The sequence below is a fragment of the Kogia breviceps genome, chromosome 18 (genome assembly GCF_026419965.1).
Source record: "Kogia breviceps isolate mKogBre1 chromosome 18, mKogBre1 haplotype 1, whole genome shotgun sequence".
Taxonomy (NCBI): domain Eukaryota; kingdom Metazoa; phylum Chordata; class Mammalia; order Artiodactyla; family Physeteridae; genus Kogia; species Kogia breviceps.
The window spans coordinates 7,628,544-7,642,698 of NC_081327.1; the positions used below are offsets into that span (position 1 = coordinate 7,628,544).

General features: G+C 49.8%; 2 protein-coding genes across 8 annotated transcripts in view; both read right to left on the reverse strand.

Moving 5' to 3' along the window:
• The window catches only part of DHX34 (DExH-box helicase 34), a 54,778-nt gene extending 50,444 nt beyond the window's left edge, over positions 1 to 4,334 (reverse strand). For 2 of the 4 annotated variants that reach the window (XM_059045736.2, XM_067018429.1), the window contains exons 1-2: positions 4,247 to 4,334; positions 534 to 1,526 (exon numbers count right to left, since the gene is read on the reverse strand). In XM_059045736.2, the coding sequence (XP_058901719.1) occupies positions 534 to 1,238 (705 nt within the window). In that variant the 5' untranslated portion in view covers positions 1,239 to 1,526; positions 4,247 to 4,334. Of the gene's footprint in view, positions 1 to 533; positions 1,527 to 2,938; positions 3,093 to 4,246 lie in introns of those variants that run through there. The other 2 variants (XM_067018430.1, XM_067018431.1) reach the window with 2 other exon arrangements.
• Positions 4,335 to 7,192: 2,858 nt separating this feature from the next.
• On the reverse strand, positions 7,193 to 13,813 carry C5AR2 (complement C5a receptor 2). Of its 4 annotated transcripts, none has more exons than XM_067018251.1 (2): positions 13,300 to 13,813; positions 7,193 to 9,513 (listed from the first exon to the last, which is right to left on the reverse strand). In XM_067018251.1, the coding sequence occupies exon 2, from the start codon at positions 9,496 to 9,498 to the stop codon at positions 8,485 to 8,487; it is 1,014 nt and encodes a 337-aa protein (XP_066874352.1). In that variant the 5' UTR covers positions 9,499 to 9,513; positions 13,300 to 13,813; the 3' UTR covers positions 7,193 to 8,484. The 4 variants fall into 4 exon arrangements, with proteins under 4 accessions (XP_066874352.1, XP_066874353.1, XP_066874354.1 ...); XM_067018252.1 differs by having other exon boundaries at positions 13,371 to 13,475; XM_067018253.1 differs by lacking the exon at positions 13,300 to 13,813 and adding an exon at positions 12,601 to 12,608.
• Positions 13,814 to 14,155: the final 342 nt, after the last annotated feature.

The window sequence follows — 14,155 nt, forward strand, 5'->3', positions numbered from 1 at the left end:
AGCACTAAAATGATGATGTATCCCTAAGAATAGTGATGACTCTTGAGGACTCAAGGCAGTAACTGGGAGGCGAAACAAGGTTTCTGGGGTGCTGGTAAGTTTGATTTTTTTACCTGAGTGCTAGTCACACAAATGCAGTCAACTTATGAAAATTCCAGAGTTATATATGTATGATATGTGCATTCTTCTGTGTTGAGAGTATGATAACTTCAATAACAAAAATTTTTAAGTGGTCAAGCCAGGATTAGAACACTAGAACTCATTAGTAGGAAGCATCCTCATTCTTTTGTGGTGACTGCCTAGAAAAAGACTAATAAACACTGAGGCATTTACTATTTTTGACTGTTAAAGTGCTATACTGGGTAATGTTAGTGCCTTTTTCATCTGGACCATCTCCAGGCCAATGATAAATTTCTAGAAGAATCATGGCTAGGTCAAAGGGTAAGTGTTTTCGTAATGATACTGCCATAAGTCAACCAACTTATTCTGCAAGGTCACTGGGAAAAACCGGAAACCTGCTCTGTCCCACTCACCTGTGAGCCATACTGACTGAGGCTCTCAAAGCCAACCCGCTTGGCCAGTGAGATGCAGGCGATTCGCCGGGGCTGGGTGCATGCCACGTGACTGAAGCCAGCGGCCAGCAGGTACTGGGGCACCTGAGTGGACTTGCCGCAGCCCGTGTCACCTGCCACCACCACCACCTGGTGCTCCTTCAGCGTCTGCAGGATGCGGCCCCCATACTGGGCGATGGGCAGTGCCAAGCGCTCACGCTGCAGCTTGGCCAGCCGCCCAAACGCCTGCTTCTGGCCAAAGTCCAGGTAGTGCAACAGGGCTTGGCGGAATTCAGACACTCTCTCCGGGGCCAGGCGCCTGCCTAGCCCCCGAGAGCACCGAGTGTCGGGGCCAAGGACGGAGAAGTTGATGCGGTAGCGAGGGTCATAAGCGCGAGGTAGGTCGGCCAGTGCCGGGATGCTGTGCTTGGGACGCCTAGAGTCTCTCTCCTCCTTCCTGGTGGTCTTGAGATTCTGGAATCTCTGCAAGCGTTCAAAGAAGGTCCAGAACTTCTGGCACTCCTCCGAACCCTGCCGGATATAATCCTCATCACCGAAGAAGGCGTCCTCGAAGAGGCGACGTGTCTCTGGACAATTCCAGTCCCATTTCTCTGGGTCCTCTTCCTGACTGGGAGCCGGGGGTCGGTCTCGGGGACCCCTGCCCTCCCTTGTTCTGGGAGGCGGCATGCCGCGGCTCACCCCAGTGTTGTCACAAAACTGGCCTCAGTTCTGATCACCTGGACCAGATATTCTCAGCCATTCCCCACCTCCTGCGGTGAGAGGCCAGTGCCCGCAACAAGGAAGCACTTTCTCTTCAAAGAGCTAATTTCCTCCTCAGGGGTGGGATAGGATCACGGCAGGTGCTGGCAGAGTAAGTGGCCTGCGGCCTGGGTCAAGCTGGTGACACACAGGGCACCTCATGACTCCTGTGGTGATCTCTGGGATGGACACAAGTTCATCCTGGGATTTCGGGCCCTGAATGTTTGTGGGAGAGAACAGAAGACATTCATTCATTTTTAGAAACATTTACTGAGAGCCTGCTGTTTTGCAAGCACTGGACTAGGGCGAGGGACAGCAATGAGTTGGACCACACTGAGTACCCACAGGTGGTCATTTCGCCAGACTCTGTCAATCCTGAGACGGAGGCTGTGATAAAGGAAGCCCAGGGGGTTGTGGGAGCCTTCCTTGACTGTGCTGGGGAGTCAGGGAAGGATCCCCGGAGGAGGGAATGTTCGACCTGAAGGAATGTAGGTCGTGTGGCTAGTCAACAGCAGAATGTGGTCCTGAGAGGTGATAACATGAGAGAGTTGTGGTCCACTGAGTTTCAGGACTCTTGGGAACCCTCTGAAATCAAGTGCAGTTTTCGAAGTGTTGCATTACGTATGTTTTGTTTTTGCCTGCCCGGCACTTCTTTTTTTTTTTTTTTTTCCCAGAAAAACGTATGCACTTTCCTTTGGAGAGCAGCCCTTCTTGGAATCCACATGGTTCCCACTGCCTTTAAGTTAAGAGAATTCCTACTGGTTGGGCAAGTGACAAAGGCCTGGCCAATCACAGTTCCCTACTCCCCCTTTAACCAATGACTGGTCTGAGGAGTGGACACATTGGCCCGAGGAGGGCCAATCAGGGCCTTTCCCTGGAATTTACACTATGTTATGAGGAGAGAAAAGCTTATTTACTGTGGCTAAGCAAGGACAATATAAACAGGGAGTTGTTTGTAGTAGCTCTTAAATAGTCCTCCCTAGAAATCGATCCTACAGAAAAGCCTGCACGTGGCACAAGGAGGCCCACACAGGATGGCCACCGAGCAGCTACAAGGAGAGAAGTGGAAGAGGGACGGGGAGAAGCCTGGCAACATCATTTAGTGCCCGAGGCTCGGTTCCCTCAAACCCTCCACTTCATGGCTACACAAGAAAATGTCTTTTTCTTAAGCTTTGGTTTCTGACTCTTAGCTGCGTAAGTCCTAACTAACAAAGCACATCCTCGCGTATGTGCAATTTTCTGGAGGGAAGCCCATCACTCAGATTCTTAAAAGAGTTTATGATCTTAAAAGGGTCCCGAGACTTCCATGGCAAAGACTTCATGGTCAGCCAGATCTGGGTTTGAATCGCAGCTTTATCATTTATCAGATGTGTGACCACTGGCAAATTAAACCCTTTGAGGTTTTCTTCATCTATAAAATGGGGACAATACCCGTCTCAAAACACTGCAGTGTTTATCACCTAGCCTGGCACAGAGAAGCTAAATAGGTAACTGGTATACAAGTCCAGTGCTTTCTCTCCACCATGACTAATAGCGAAAACAGTGACAGGAACCACGGGCATATAACCTGGAAAAAAATTACACTCAAATGGCCACAATTCACCTTGGTTCATTAGCAATGCTTTCACCTGCTCTGCCTTCAGTCTCTGAGGGCCATCACAGAAGAGTTCAGAGGTTCCATCCCTGTAGCCTCAGAGGGACCCAGACCAACCCTGGGAGTTAATAGAGCCGGGTGAGGGTTTCAACTGAAGAACTTGTGAACTGGCAGAGGGAATTCCTGTTCTAGAAGGGAAGGAAAAGGCTTTGAAAGACTGCTGTGATGCTGAGCCAGTGTTTCTCAGAAAAAGACAGGGACACTTAGATGGAGAAGAGCATTCCTCCCAGACTGCTACCTGCCTATCCTTGCATGGGGGCCAGAATGAGGGCATCCTCATGACTCTCAAGGAATCCGTTCTCTTAAGACTACCTTTTGGACTTCCTGGATCTACTAGTTCCTCTGTAACTGTGTCTCGGACCATCTCTTGGTCTATTGGCCTGTATTTCCTAGGCTTAAGGCTTTTAGAGGTTTTCTCCACTTCCCTATTTCTCTCCCGTCTGGCTCTCCATCTTCAGGTCTCTTGTCTTTTGGGGGCCATCTTGCTCACCACCCTCATCTCTCTTCCCTTTCCTTGCCTGGTCCCATCTCTTTTCATTTATCTCATGCTCTCCCATTCTGATTCTATTCTTTAGTGTGATTTTCTCTCCAACTGTCTTTCTCCATTCGACACCACTCCACTTCAGATTTCCATCTGTCTCATTTTCTATTTGAACCTTTTTTTTTTTCTGACTCTCCGTTTTCATCTCTCTCCATCACTCTCCTCCTCCATCATGACTCTCTCATCTCCATTTCTCCCTAAAATTTTGTCACTCAGTTGTCTGAAGCTTTAAGACTAGCTAACATTTACTTAGGGCTGACGCATGTATCAGGTAATATTCTAAATCACTCATATATATTTATATGCATACATATACATCATACACACATATACACACTTTTCTCGCAACCTCAGTTTCCACTCTCATCCTTCTACGTTTCCCTCCATTTCCCAAGTTCCCGGTGCGATGACACTTCTCTCGTAGTCCCTCTGAGCCTCTCGCCCTCGATCTCTCCAGTTTTCAGCTTCCCTCCTCTCTCAACCTCCCCGTCTCTCGGTCCCTCAGTTTCTCGAAGCTTCTTCCCGTGCCTCCATTTCTTTCAGCCTCTCTGACCCTCAGGTTCTCTCAGGAACGCTCAGGCTCCACCTCGGGCTGTTTCTCCCTGCTGCTCGGGCTCCTCCAACACACTGCCTCATCTCGGGATTTCCCTCCCCCCTCAACTCGCTCCCAAGATGTTCCCGGACCCCATCGGACTCCGGTCGCCGCCGCCACCGCCCTGCGCAGCCGCCCCGCCCCGTCACCTCGTTAACCGCCGCGAACGCCCCAATTTCCGGTCCGCAGGGTCCCTCACACGACCGAAGCCGGTCCTGCGCCTGCGCACGCCATCCTCACAGCCCAGCCCCGCCCCACTGCAGACATGAACCAGTGAGCAGCTGCGAGCGACCAAGACTCACTCTGCGCCTGCGTACAGCACGCTCAGGCCCCGCCTCTCTTCGGGCTGAGCCTTGGGTGACGCTGCGGAGGCGTGACGGTGGAGACTTGCTCTACCTTGCGCTAGAACAGCTAGTACTTGCATCTGGGGATCGCTCGGACGCTGGGGTTTTAGCCGAACTAGGAAGCTGGCCAGAGACCAGACACTATTAAAACAGTCCCGTTGTTTACTTATTATGATTCATAATTATTCTTTTTTTTTTTTTGCGGTACGCGGACCTCTCACTGCTGTGGCCTCTCCCGTTGCGGAGCACAGGCTCCGGACGCTCAGGCTCAGCGGCCACGGCCCACGGGCCCAGCGGATCTGCGGCATGTGTGATCCTCCCGGACCGGGGCACAAACCCGCGTCCCCTGCATCGTCAGGCGGACTCGCAACCACGGCGCCACCAGGGTAGCCCGATTCATAATTATTAGTACATAATTCTATCAACGTATAATTCACCCTATCAACTCACTAATGAATAATGCAACTCAACTTCCCAGCTTTCTGTCTTGGAGGTCCTATGTTTTCCAGCGACAACCACAGGGTTTAGATAGATAGTCGTTAAATGTTTGTTGAATGAATGACTAAATGAACGAGAAAAGTCAGTCCTCTTTAGTCCTAGATGGGCCAGTCATTGCAGCACAGCCTCAGTTTCCTTATTTATAATACGAGGATAATACCTACTTTCCAAGATCAATGCAAAAATATACATAAGGTACGTAAACTTTTTTCACTGCTGTACATACAGGCGCTTCATAAATGTTAGATCTTTCTTTTTTTTTTTTAATATATCCTTCCTGTCATTCTCCTCTTGCCTTTGGATAACTTTGCAGTTAAGGGGGTACAACCTTCATTTCTGGAATCGGTTCTAGGCACTGAGGATACAAAAATGGGCAAAACAAAGGAGCTCAAATTTTGGTGGGGGAGACAGACACATAGATTAAAATAAATAGACTGTCAAGCAGAACTGCATTCTCTACGGAGGAAATCAAAGCAGGGAAGGGGCAAGGAGTGATGCTCTTTGGCCCAGTGACAGAGGAGACATCTCCCAGAAAGTAGCATTTGAGCAGAGAGCTGAAAATAGTGGGGCTGCAAGCCATGGGATCCCTGGGCGGGGACGTTCTAGGTAGAGGAAGCCCCAGAGGCAAAGACTGAGATGACCACAAACTTGGAGGGTTCAAGGGCCAGCAAGCAGGTTTGTGTGACGGGATGCAGGATAGGAGAATAGTAGGGAGAGAGGAAGAGGATCGATCGTACACGCTTCCAATCTGAATGAGATGGGCTCCATGGGCAGAGTTCCATGTGACCTCGATTTTAACAGAATCCTCTGGCTCCCATGTGGGGAACAGACTGTATGGAATCAAGATGAGAAAAGGGGACCAGAGAGGAAGCTCCGGCAGTAGGTGGCTGGACCAGGACCATGGCAGAGAAGACGGATATTTTAAGAAAGAATCTGCAGGATTGGCTGCCAGATTGGCCATGGAATGTGAGAGAGAGACGGCAAGGATGACCCCGAAGTTCTTGGCCTGAGCTTCTGGAAATACGGAGTTGCAGGAGGATGGCTGAGAGAGAAAATCCAGAGCTCCATTTTGAGCATATTGAGTTATTTATTGTACATTGAGTTGGGATGTCAAGTGGGAAGTTGCGTGTAACTATCAAACCCTTTGGAAACAGTTTGAACACAGGCCAATTCTTGCATCATTATTGAAAGAAGAGGAGGAAGAAATTGACTAACATCTGCTTAAAATGTGCAAAAGAGAACCACAACTTTTTTTTTACAAAAAAGGAAAATGGGAGGAAGTAAACAACAAGCATGAAATCAGGAAGAAAATCACAAACTACCCACACTAAGGTTGAGTAGCAAACTTGAAACTAGTTCTTGGAAAAACTATTAAGACATGGTTCTTTGGAAACCTAAGGAACTCGATATATCCGTGCGAACAATAAACGAAAAAAAAAGGAACAAACCTGAGAACAAAAGGGGGAAGTTACAACAAACAAAAAGCAGGATTTTTCTTTTTTTAAATAAATTTATTTATCTTTGGCTGTGTTGGGTCTTCGTTGCTGCGCGTGGGCTTTTCTCTAGTTGGGGCCAGTGGGGGCTACTCTTCACTGTGGTGCGCGAGCTTCTCATTGTGGTGGCTTCTCGTTGCAGAGCATGGGCCCTAGGCACACGGGCTTCGGTAGCTGTGGCACGCGGGCTCAGTAGTTGTGGCGCACGGGCTTAGTTGCTCTGCGGCATGTGGGATCTTCCCGGACCAGGGCTCGAATCCATGTCTCCTGCACTGGCAGGCGGATTCTCAACCACTGTCCCACCAGGGAAGCCCACAGGATTATTTTGAATGATTAAGGGACTTCCATGGAAAATTCCACAGAAATACATCTGAAAGCTTTCATGAAACTGATTCTTCTTAACAAAAAATAAGGCCGATGCAATAAGAAAGGAAAATAAATGTCAAAAAACAGAAAAGACTCTTTGTAAATGTATCAAAGAAGAACTCTTCTGAATGGCACCTGGCCCTAATGGAATTTTTTTTATATCAGTAAGAATGGACTTTTATTTTTTATTTTTTTAACATCTTTATTGGAGTATAACTGTTTTACAATGGTGTGTTAGTTTCTGCTTTACAACAAAGTGAATCAGTTATACATATACATATGTTCCCATATCTCTTCCCTCTTGCGTCTCCCTCCCTCCCACCCTCCCCATCCCACCCCTCTAGGTGGTCACAAAGCACAGAGCTGATCTCCCTGTGCCATGCGGCTGCTTCCCTCTAGCTATCTATTCTACATTTGGTTGTGTATATATGTCTATGCCACTCTCTCACTTCGTCACAGCTTACCCTTCCCCCTCCCCATATCCTCAGGTCCATGCTCTAGTAGGTCTGTGTTTTATTCCCGTCCTACCACTAATCTCTTCATGACATTTTTTTTCTTAGATTCCACACATATGTGTTAGCATACGGTATTTGTTTTTCTCCTTCTGACTTACTTCACTCTGTATGACAGAATCCAGGTCTATCCACCTCATTACAAATAACTCAGTTTCATTTTTTTTATGAGCCCTAATGGATTAACAGCAGGATTTTTCCCAACTTTTCATGAAGTTATATAAATTTTCCCAGGACGTAATTCATTCTACAAGGCAGTCTTGGTCTTAATAATTCACGCGTGAGAGTTCTGAATAAAATATGTCTTGTTGAGGACCTACTAAGTGTCCCTGTATCAGATAAAGAAAAAAAAGATAGCAAGAAAGAGATTCCCCCACACACAAAAAAATAAAAATTAAAAAATTAAAATGGGCAGAAAAAGAAAGAAAGAAAGAAAGAGATCCCCATCAGTGGGAAGCTCACAATCTAGTTGGAAAAAAACAAGGTGTAGACAAATACAGTTTGTCTCTTTTTAAGGCTTGGGATGGGTGGAGGAGAGACAGAAATTAAATTGGCCCAGATGTTGTCCTTAGGAAATTTACAGTTTAGCTGGGAATTTTTGTTCCAGAAACTTGGAGAACAGAACACTACTTCCTCCCTGGGAGGGGAATGAATCAGGGAGAACTTCCTGGAGGAAGTATTATTTGAACAAGGCATTGAAGGAAAATTTTGGTGATCAAGAACATGGGCACTGGAGTCAAGTAAACATGGGGTCAAATCTCAACTCTGTATCTTCCTTGCTGTGTGATCTTGGGCAAATGACCTCTGCTCTCTGGGCCTCAACTTATGAAAAGAAGCATCTCCCCCTGCCTGCCTGGGTTGTTGTAAGAATTACCTTAAAGGAGAAACTATGTGTAAAGTGCTATCCTGGAGTAATGACTCTACGTGAAGGTGTCACTGCTATGTGATTTAAAAGATCTGAGCAGGTGAGATTCTAGAGCAGCCCTGTCCAATAGACCTTCCTGCAAGGATGGAAATGTCCTATATCGGCACTGCACATGGCAGGGCGCATAATGAATGTTTGTTGAATGAATCAAGGAATAAATGACACTATCATTAAGCCCCTGGATCCAGCTATGCCTGAAGCCAGTCTTGTAAAGTGGGATAGGGGGATACAAACCAATTTCCCTCTAGCCTACACTTCCATCTCCGAGACCAGGTCTCGGCCAGTGGATTTCTTGCTGACCACACTTTCCTCGTTGCTCTGTGACTCCTTCAGGGCCCAGCGACATGAAGCTGGCAGAGACTTTCGGAGTTGAGACCGCCCGAAATACAGGAAAAGCATGGGATTGAGACAGCTGTGAGCAAGGGCCAGGCCCACGACCAAGGGTTCAGCCCGCAGGGCCCGGGCCAGGAGCACGGAGTGTGGAGCAGCCAGGGTGAGTACCAGCCCCAGCGTGTGGTAGGGGGACCAACAGACGAAAAACCCCCCGACCACAGCCATGCCCAGTGGCCAACGGCGTCGGGGAGCACAGCACAGGAGGGCGCCGTGGCAGCTGGCCACGAGCACCAGCGGCCCCAGGAAGCCGAAAATAAACCGCGTGGCGGTCACTGAGTTCTCGGCCACGGTCGAGCCACCGTAGTCCAGCACGCACTCCAGCCGGCGCGGGAACTGCTCCTGACGCAGCCGGCGGTAGATGGCCGAGGGCACAGTCAGCAGCAAGGCTAGCGTCCAGGATGCCCCGCAGGCCACCTGCACCCTGCGTGCCCTCCCAGCTGCGCCCCACCAGGGGGGCCCGAAGGCCAGCAGGCAGAGGTCAGCGCTTAGAGTGGCCAGGAGGAGGGCGCTGGCGTACATGGACAGCAGGATGACGGTGGGCAGGGCCCGGCAGCCCACGGCCCCGTACAGCCAACGGCCCCCGTGGGCGACGGACACCGCTAGGATGGGGAGACACAAACAGCACAGTAGGTCCGCCGTGGCCATGTGGAGGAACCAGGTGGCACCGACCCTCCGGCGGGCCTCTTTCCAGGTCACCCAGGCCACCACGGCATTGCCCGGCAACCCCACCAGGAAGACGGCGGCATACAGGAGGAGTGGGGCCACGTGGAGGGGGTCAATGGAGACACAGGTGCCGTCAACACAGTCCACAGGGAGATCTGGAATCTCGCCATAATCCCCATACTCGTAGCCGAGAGAAGAGTTCTCCATCCAAACCCCAGACACCTGGACGGGTGAGAAATGGCGTGAAACCTCAGAGATTAAAAACTCTCAGGCCCTTGGGCTTCCCTGGTGGCGCAGTGGTTGAGAGTCCGCCTGCCGATGCAGGAGACACGGGTTCGTGCCCCGGTCCGGGAAGATCTCACCTGCTACGGAGCACCTGGGCCCGTGAGCCATGGCCGCTGCGCCTGCGCGTCCGGAGCCTGTGCTCCGCAACGGGAGAGGCCACGACAGTGAGAGCCCCGCGTACCGCAAAAACAAACAAACAAACAAACAAACAAAACCTCTCAGGCCCTTGGTATCCTAGATGCTAGGATCCTAGCATCTCCATCCTGGATCCTAGATCCTTGGAATTCCAAGATGCTAATGGGCTGGGACTTGGGCTGGGGTCCCAGCCCATTAGCATCTTGGAAACCAGAATAGAACAACGTTAGAACTCCAGCGCATTAGAATCTTGGAATTCTAAAATATTCCAGTGTTAGAACCCCAAGTTCTTAGCATCCTGGAATTCTAGAATATTACAGTGTTAGAACCCCCGCTTATTAGCATCTTGGAATTCTAGAATATCAGCTTACCAGCATCTTGGAATTCTGGAATATTACAATGTTCCACATCTACTGTCCAATACAGTAACTGCCAGCCACATGTAGCTACCGACTATTTGAAATGGCAGCCAGTGTGACTGAGAAACTAAATTTTCAATCTTATTTAATGTTAATTGATTTAAATAGCTACACGTGGCTAGGTGGCTACCTTATTGGACAGTGAAGTTCTAGAGCATCAAAATGTTAGAACAGGGCTTCCCTGGTGGCGCAGTGGTTGAGAATCCGCCTGCCGATGCAGGAGACGCGGGTTCGTGCCCTGGTCCGGGAGGATCCCACATGCCGCGGAGCGACTGAGCCCGTGAGCCATGGCCGCTGAGCCTGCGCGTCCGGAGCCTGTGCTCCGCAACGGGAGAGGCCACAACAGTGAGAGGCCCGCATACCGCAAAAAAAAAAAAAAAAAAAAAAAATGTTAGAACATTAGCCTATTAGTAACCTGGAATTCTAGAATCTAAACTATTGGAATCTGAATATCCATCAAGATGGGAAAAGGTTAATATGTCTTCACAGCAAAAGTATTTGTCTTGGTTCTTCTTTATCTGGATTTTCGAATCTTGGTGCAACAAAAATGTACCTCTGAAGCAATTCTGTCATCTTTGTTTTTTTTTTAATGTAAACCGGATCGTAGTACAACATGCAGGTGGCAAAGTGTACACATCATGCAGGCACCCCCAGTGAGTTTCACCCCAACACATCTGTGTCACTGGCATCCAGAGGGGGGAACAGACATTTCTAGAATCCTGCTAAAGCAATTTTTAAAAGTAACGACAGTGTTAGGAAAACAAGAGGAATAAAATTTTGAATTCTCTAGAATTCATTCATTCATGTCTTCATTCATCCAGCCATCCTTCCAGCACAGTTGCTGTTCCAGGCACTAGAAGCACAGCGGGGGCCAAGACAGACAAAAACCTCTCTCCCTTTGGAGCTGACATCCTGGTGGGAGGAGTCAGACAGTCCAGGAATAAATAAGCAACATGCACAGTATTTTAGAAGGTGATCAGTGCCACAGCAAAAAGAAAAGAAAAAAGTCACACAGGGAGTGTTTAATTCCCTATGTGGAATTTTAAATGAGGGGTCAGGGAGGGCCTCTCTGAGAAGGTGATATTTGAGCAAAGCCATAAAGGAGGTGAGGGAGGGAGCTGTGTGGGGATCTGGGGGAAAAGAGTTCCAGGCAGAGGGAACAGCCAGTGCAAAAGCCCTGAGGTGGGCACATGCTGGTCATGTTCAAGGAAGAGCAAAGGCACCAGTGTGGAGTAGATGGGAGGTGAAACCAGAGAGATATCAGCGGCCACATAGCTATTGTAAGTTCTTTATCTTTTCTTCTGCGTGAGATGGGAGCCATGGGAGGGTACTAAGCAGAGAAGTGACATTGTCTATCATAGGAATGATAATCATAACTATTACTACTGTTATTATTATTATTACTATAAGCCACCATCTATTGAGTACTTTGTGTTACGTGCCAGGCCTTGCTCCAAGCCCCTTTAAATGTTATATCGTCTAGTCCTTATTACAAGCCTCTAATTTTCATACCATTGTTATACCCATTCTGCAGATGAGAAAACTGAGGCACAGAGAAATTAAGGAACTTACCGAGGATGACTCAGCTAAGCAAGTAACAGACCTGAGTTTCAAGCTGTGTTAGTCTCACCCTGGAACTCTGGGCCCTAGAACATCACCATCCAAAAATCTGAGGTTCGGGGCTTCCCTGGTGGTGCAGTGGTTGAGAGTCCGCCTGCCGATGCAGGGGACACGGGTTTGTGCCCCGGTCCGGGAGGATCCCACGCGCCGCGGAGCGGCTGGGCCCGTGAGCCGTGGCCACTGAGCCTGCGCGTCCGGAGCCTGTGCTCCGCAACGGGAGAGGCCACAACAGTGAGAGGCCCGCGTACCGCAAAAAAAAAAAAAAAAAAATCTGAGGTTCCACAGAGTCGGAAGGCAGGACAGCCAGTGACCCTAAGAACTGGGCTCTGTGACTCTGGGTGAGCAGTTTCAGTTGGCTTTCTCTCTCTAGGTTTCCTGATCTGAGAAGTGAGTCACGGAGGTGAGCCTACCTCACCAGTTTGGGGAGGCCTTGAAGAGTTAATATGTATAAAGCACGTAACACAAATTAAGGAATTGGTAGATGGTAGACGGGTCCCTGTGATGTCCCCATGATGTCATAGTAACCTGACCCTGCAGCTCTCTGCTGTTTTTTTGGGGCTGACTGGTGCTGCCCAGAGCGCCAGCTGGAGTTGGTACAACAGGAAGGGCAGAGAGGAAGTTGGGGCCCTTCTCCCTGCCAAGCAGGTGCTAAGGGGCCAAGTCATTGTGTGTGTGTGTGTGTGTGTGTGTGTGTGTGTGTGTGTGTGTGTGTGTGTTATTTTATCACTAAAGTGAAACGGGTGCAGGTTTTAAAAATTCAAGCCCTCATCAACTGTGTGGCCTTGGGCAAGCCACTGAACCTCTCTGTGCCTCAGCTTCCTCATTTGCAAAACGAGGATAATATACTCACCTTGGACGGTGTTTCGAGAATTCAAGTCAATAGTTCATTCAAGTGAAGAGCTGAGCACGGCACCCAGTCCATTGTGAGCATTAGACGTGTGTGTTAGCCACCGGGACAGAGACACGCACACCTTCTCCCTCCACCCTGAGACCCCGCCCTTTCCAGCTCTTTCCGGTTCAAATCTGAGTTTTCTATGTGTAAGCACCTCAGTCGGTCTACGGTATTTCCCTTTGCCTCTCCCGTCGCGGATCACAGGCTCCGGACGCGCAGGCTCGGCGGACACGACTCACGGGCCCAGCCGCTCCGCGGCACGTGGGATCTTCCCGGACCGGGGCACGAACACGTGTCCCCTGCATCGGCAGGCGGACTCTCATCCACTGCGCCACCAGGGAAGCGGGAAGGGCTGTTTTCCTACAGTACAAGTGAGAGCGGCCATGGACAGGACCATTTGACAAAGGCTTTTTCTGTTGTACTGCCCAAGTGAATTCCAAGAGTCTGGGATTCTGATGTGGATTCCAGTGCGGTGGCAATAAGATTCCACTCCTGAAATTCTAGTTCTGATTCCCAGATTCTGAAAATAATGAGTCTAAAAGGCCAGGATTAAGAAATGAATAAATGGAAAAAATTTTAAATAAAAATAAAAGGCCAGGGTTGGGAAATGCCCCCCACATACGCCATCATTCCCTCCCTCCTTCCCTCCATCCTTACCGTCTCTTGAGGAATGGTCCCCAGTTTGGCCAAACACCACTTAGGAGCACGATCCAGGCCCACAGCAGGACCTGGGAAGTCTGCAGTCTCTCCCCGAGTCTGGCAGTTAGCGGATTCCTGCAAGCTGGTCCCGTTTGCCAGGGCTCCTAGGGGACTCCCTGGGCATCGTCACCTCACAGGTCACAGCCAATGCTCTTAAACAGTGAAAAACAGGAATGGCCTTTTCCTACTCCCAGGGTGCGTTTGTCCTAGATTCTTCCCATGACTCACACATCCCAAAAGTACCAGGCAGCAGGCGAGACTGGAGCGGGCTCGGGTGGGCGTAGGGTTGACCCAGTGTCAACAACAACAGCAATCTCAATGTCACCAGCTTCCTGGAAGCCAGATCTACAATGTGGTGTGACCTTCAAGGCCTGGGGGTCTTGGCCTAGACTCACTGGCCCTGTGGGGCCCTCTGAGGTCTCCCTCACCAAGTCCCCACTGTCTGCTACCCCCATTCCCCCCCAGACTCCAACTGTGCACCCAGCCCCTCCCTTCTGCCCTCTGCAGAGCCTTGAAGACAGATCAATATTCCTCCCACCTCACATGGTCTGAGGGAGACAGCTCAGGGTCACAGCCTCCACCAAAAGGCCAACGGTGCCCAGCACAGGGCCTAAGGCTTCAGAGGCAGACAAAACACAGACAAGTCCTATCCGCTCTGTGGAGCCTCTGTTTTCCCTCTTTAAAATGGGAAGATTTGCCCGTGCTCCACAACAAAAGAAGCCACCGCAATGAGAAGCCCGCGCACCGCAGCCAAGAGTAGCCCCGGCTCGCCGCAACTAGAGAAAGCCCCCGCGTGCAGCAGCGAAGACCCAAC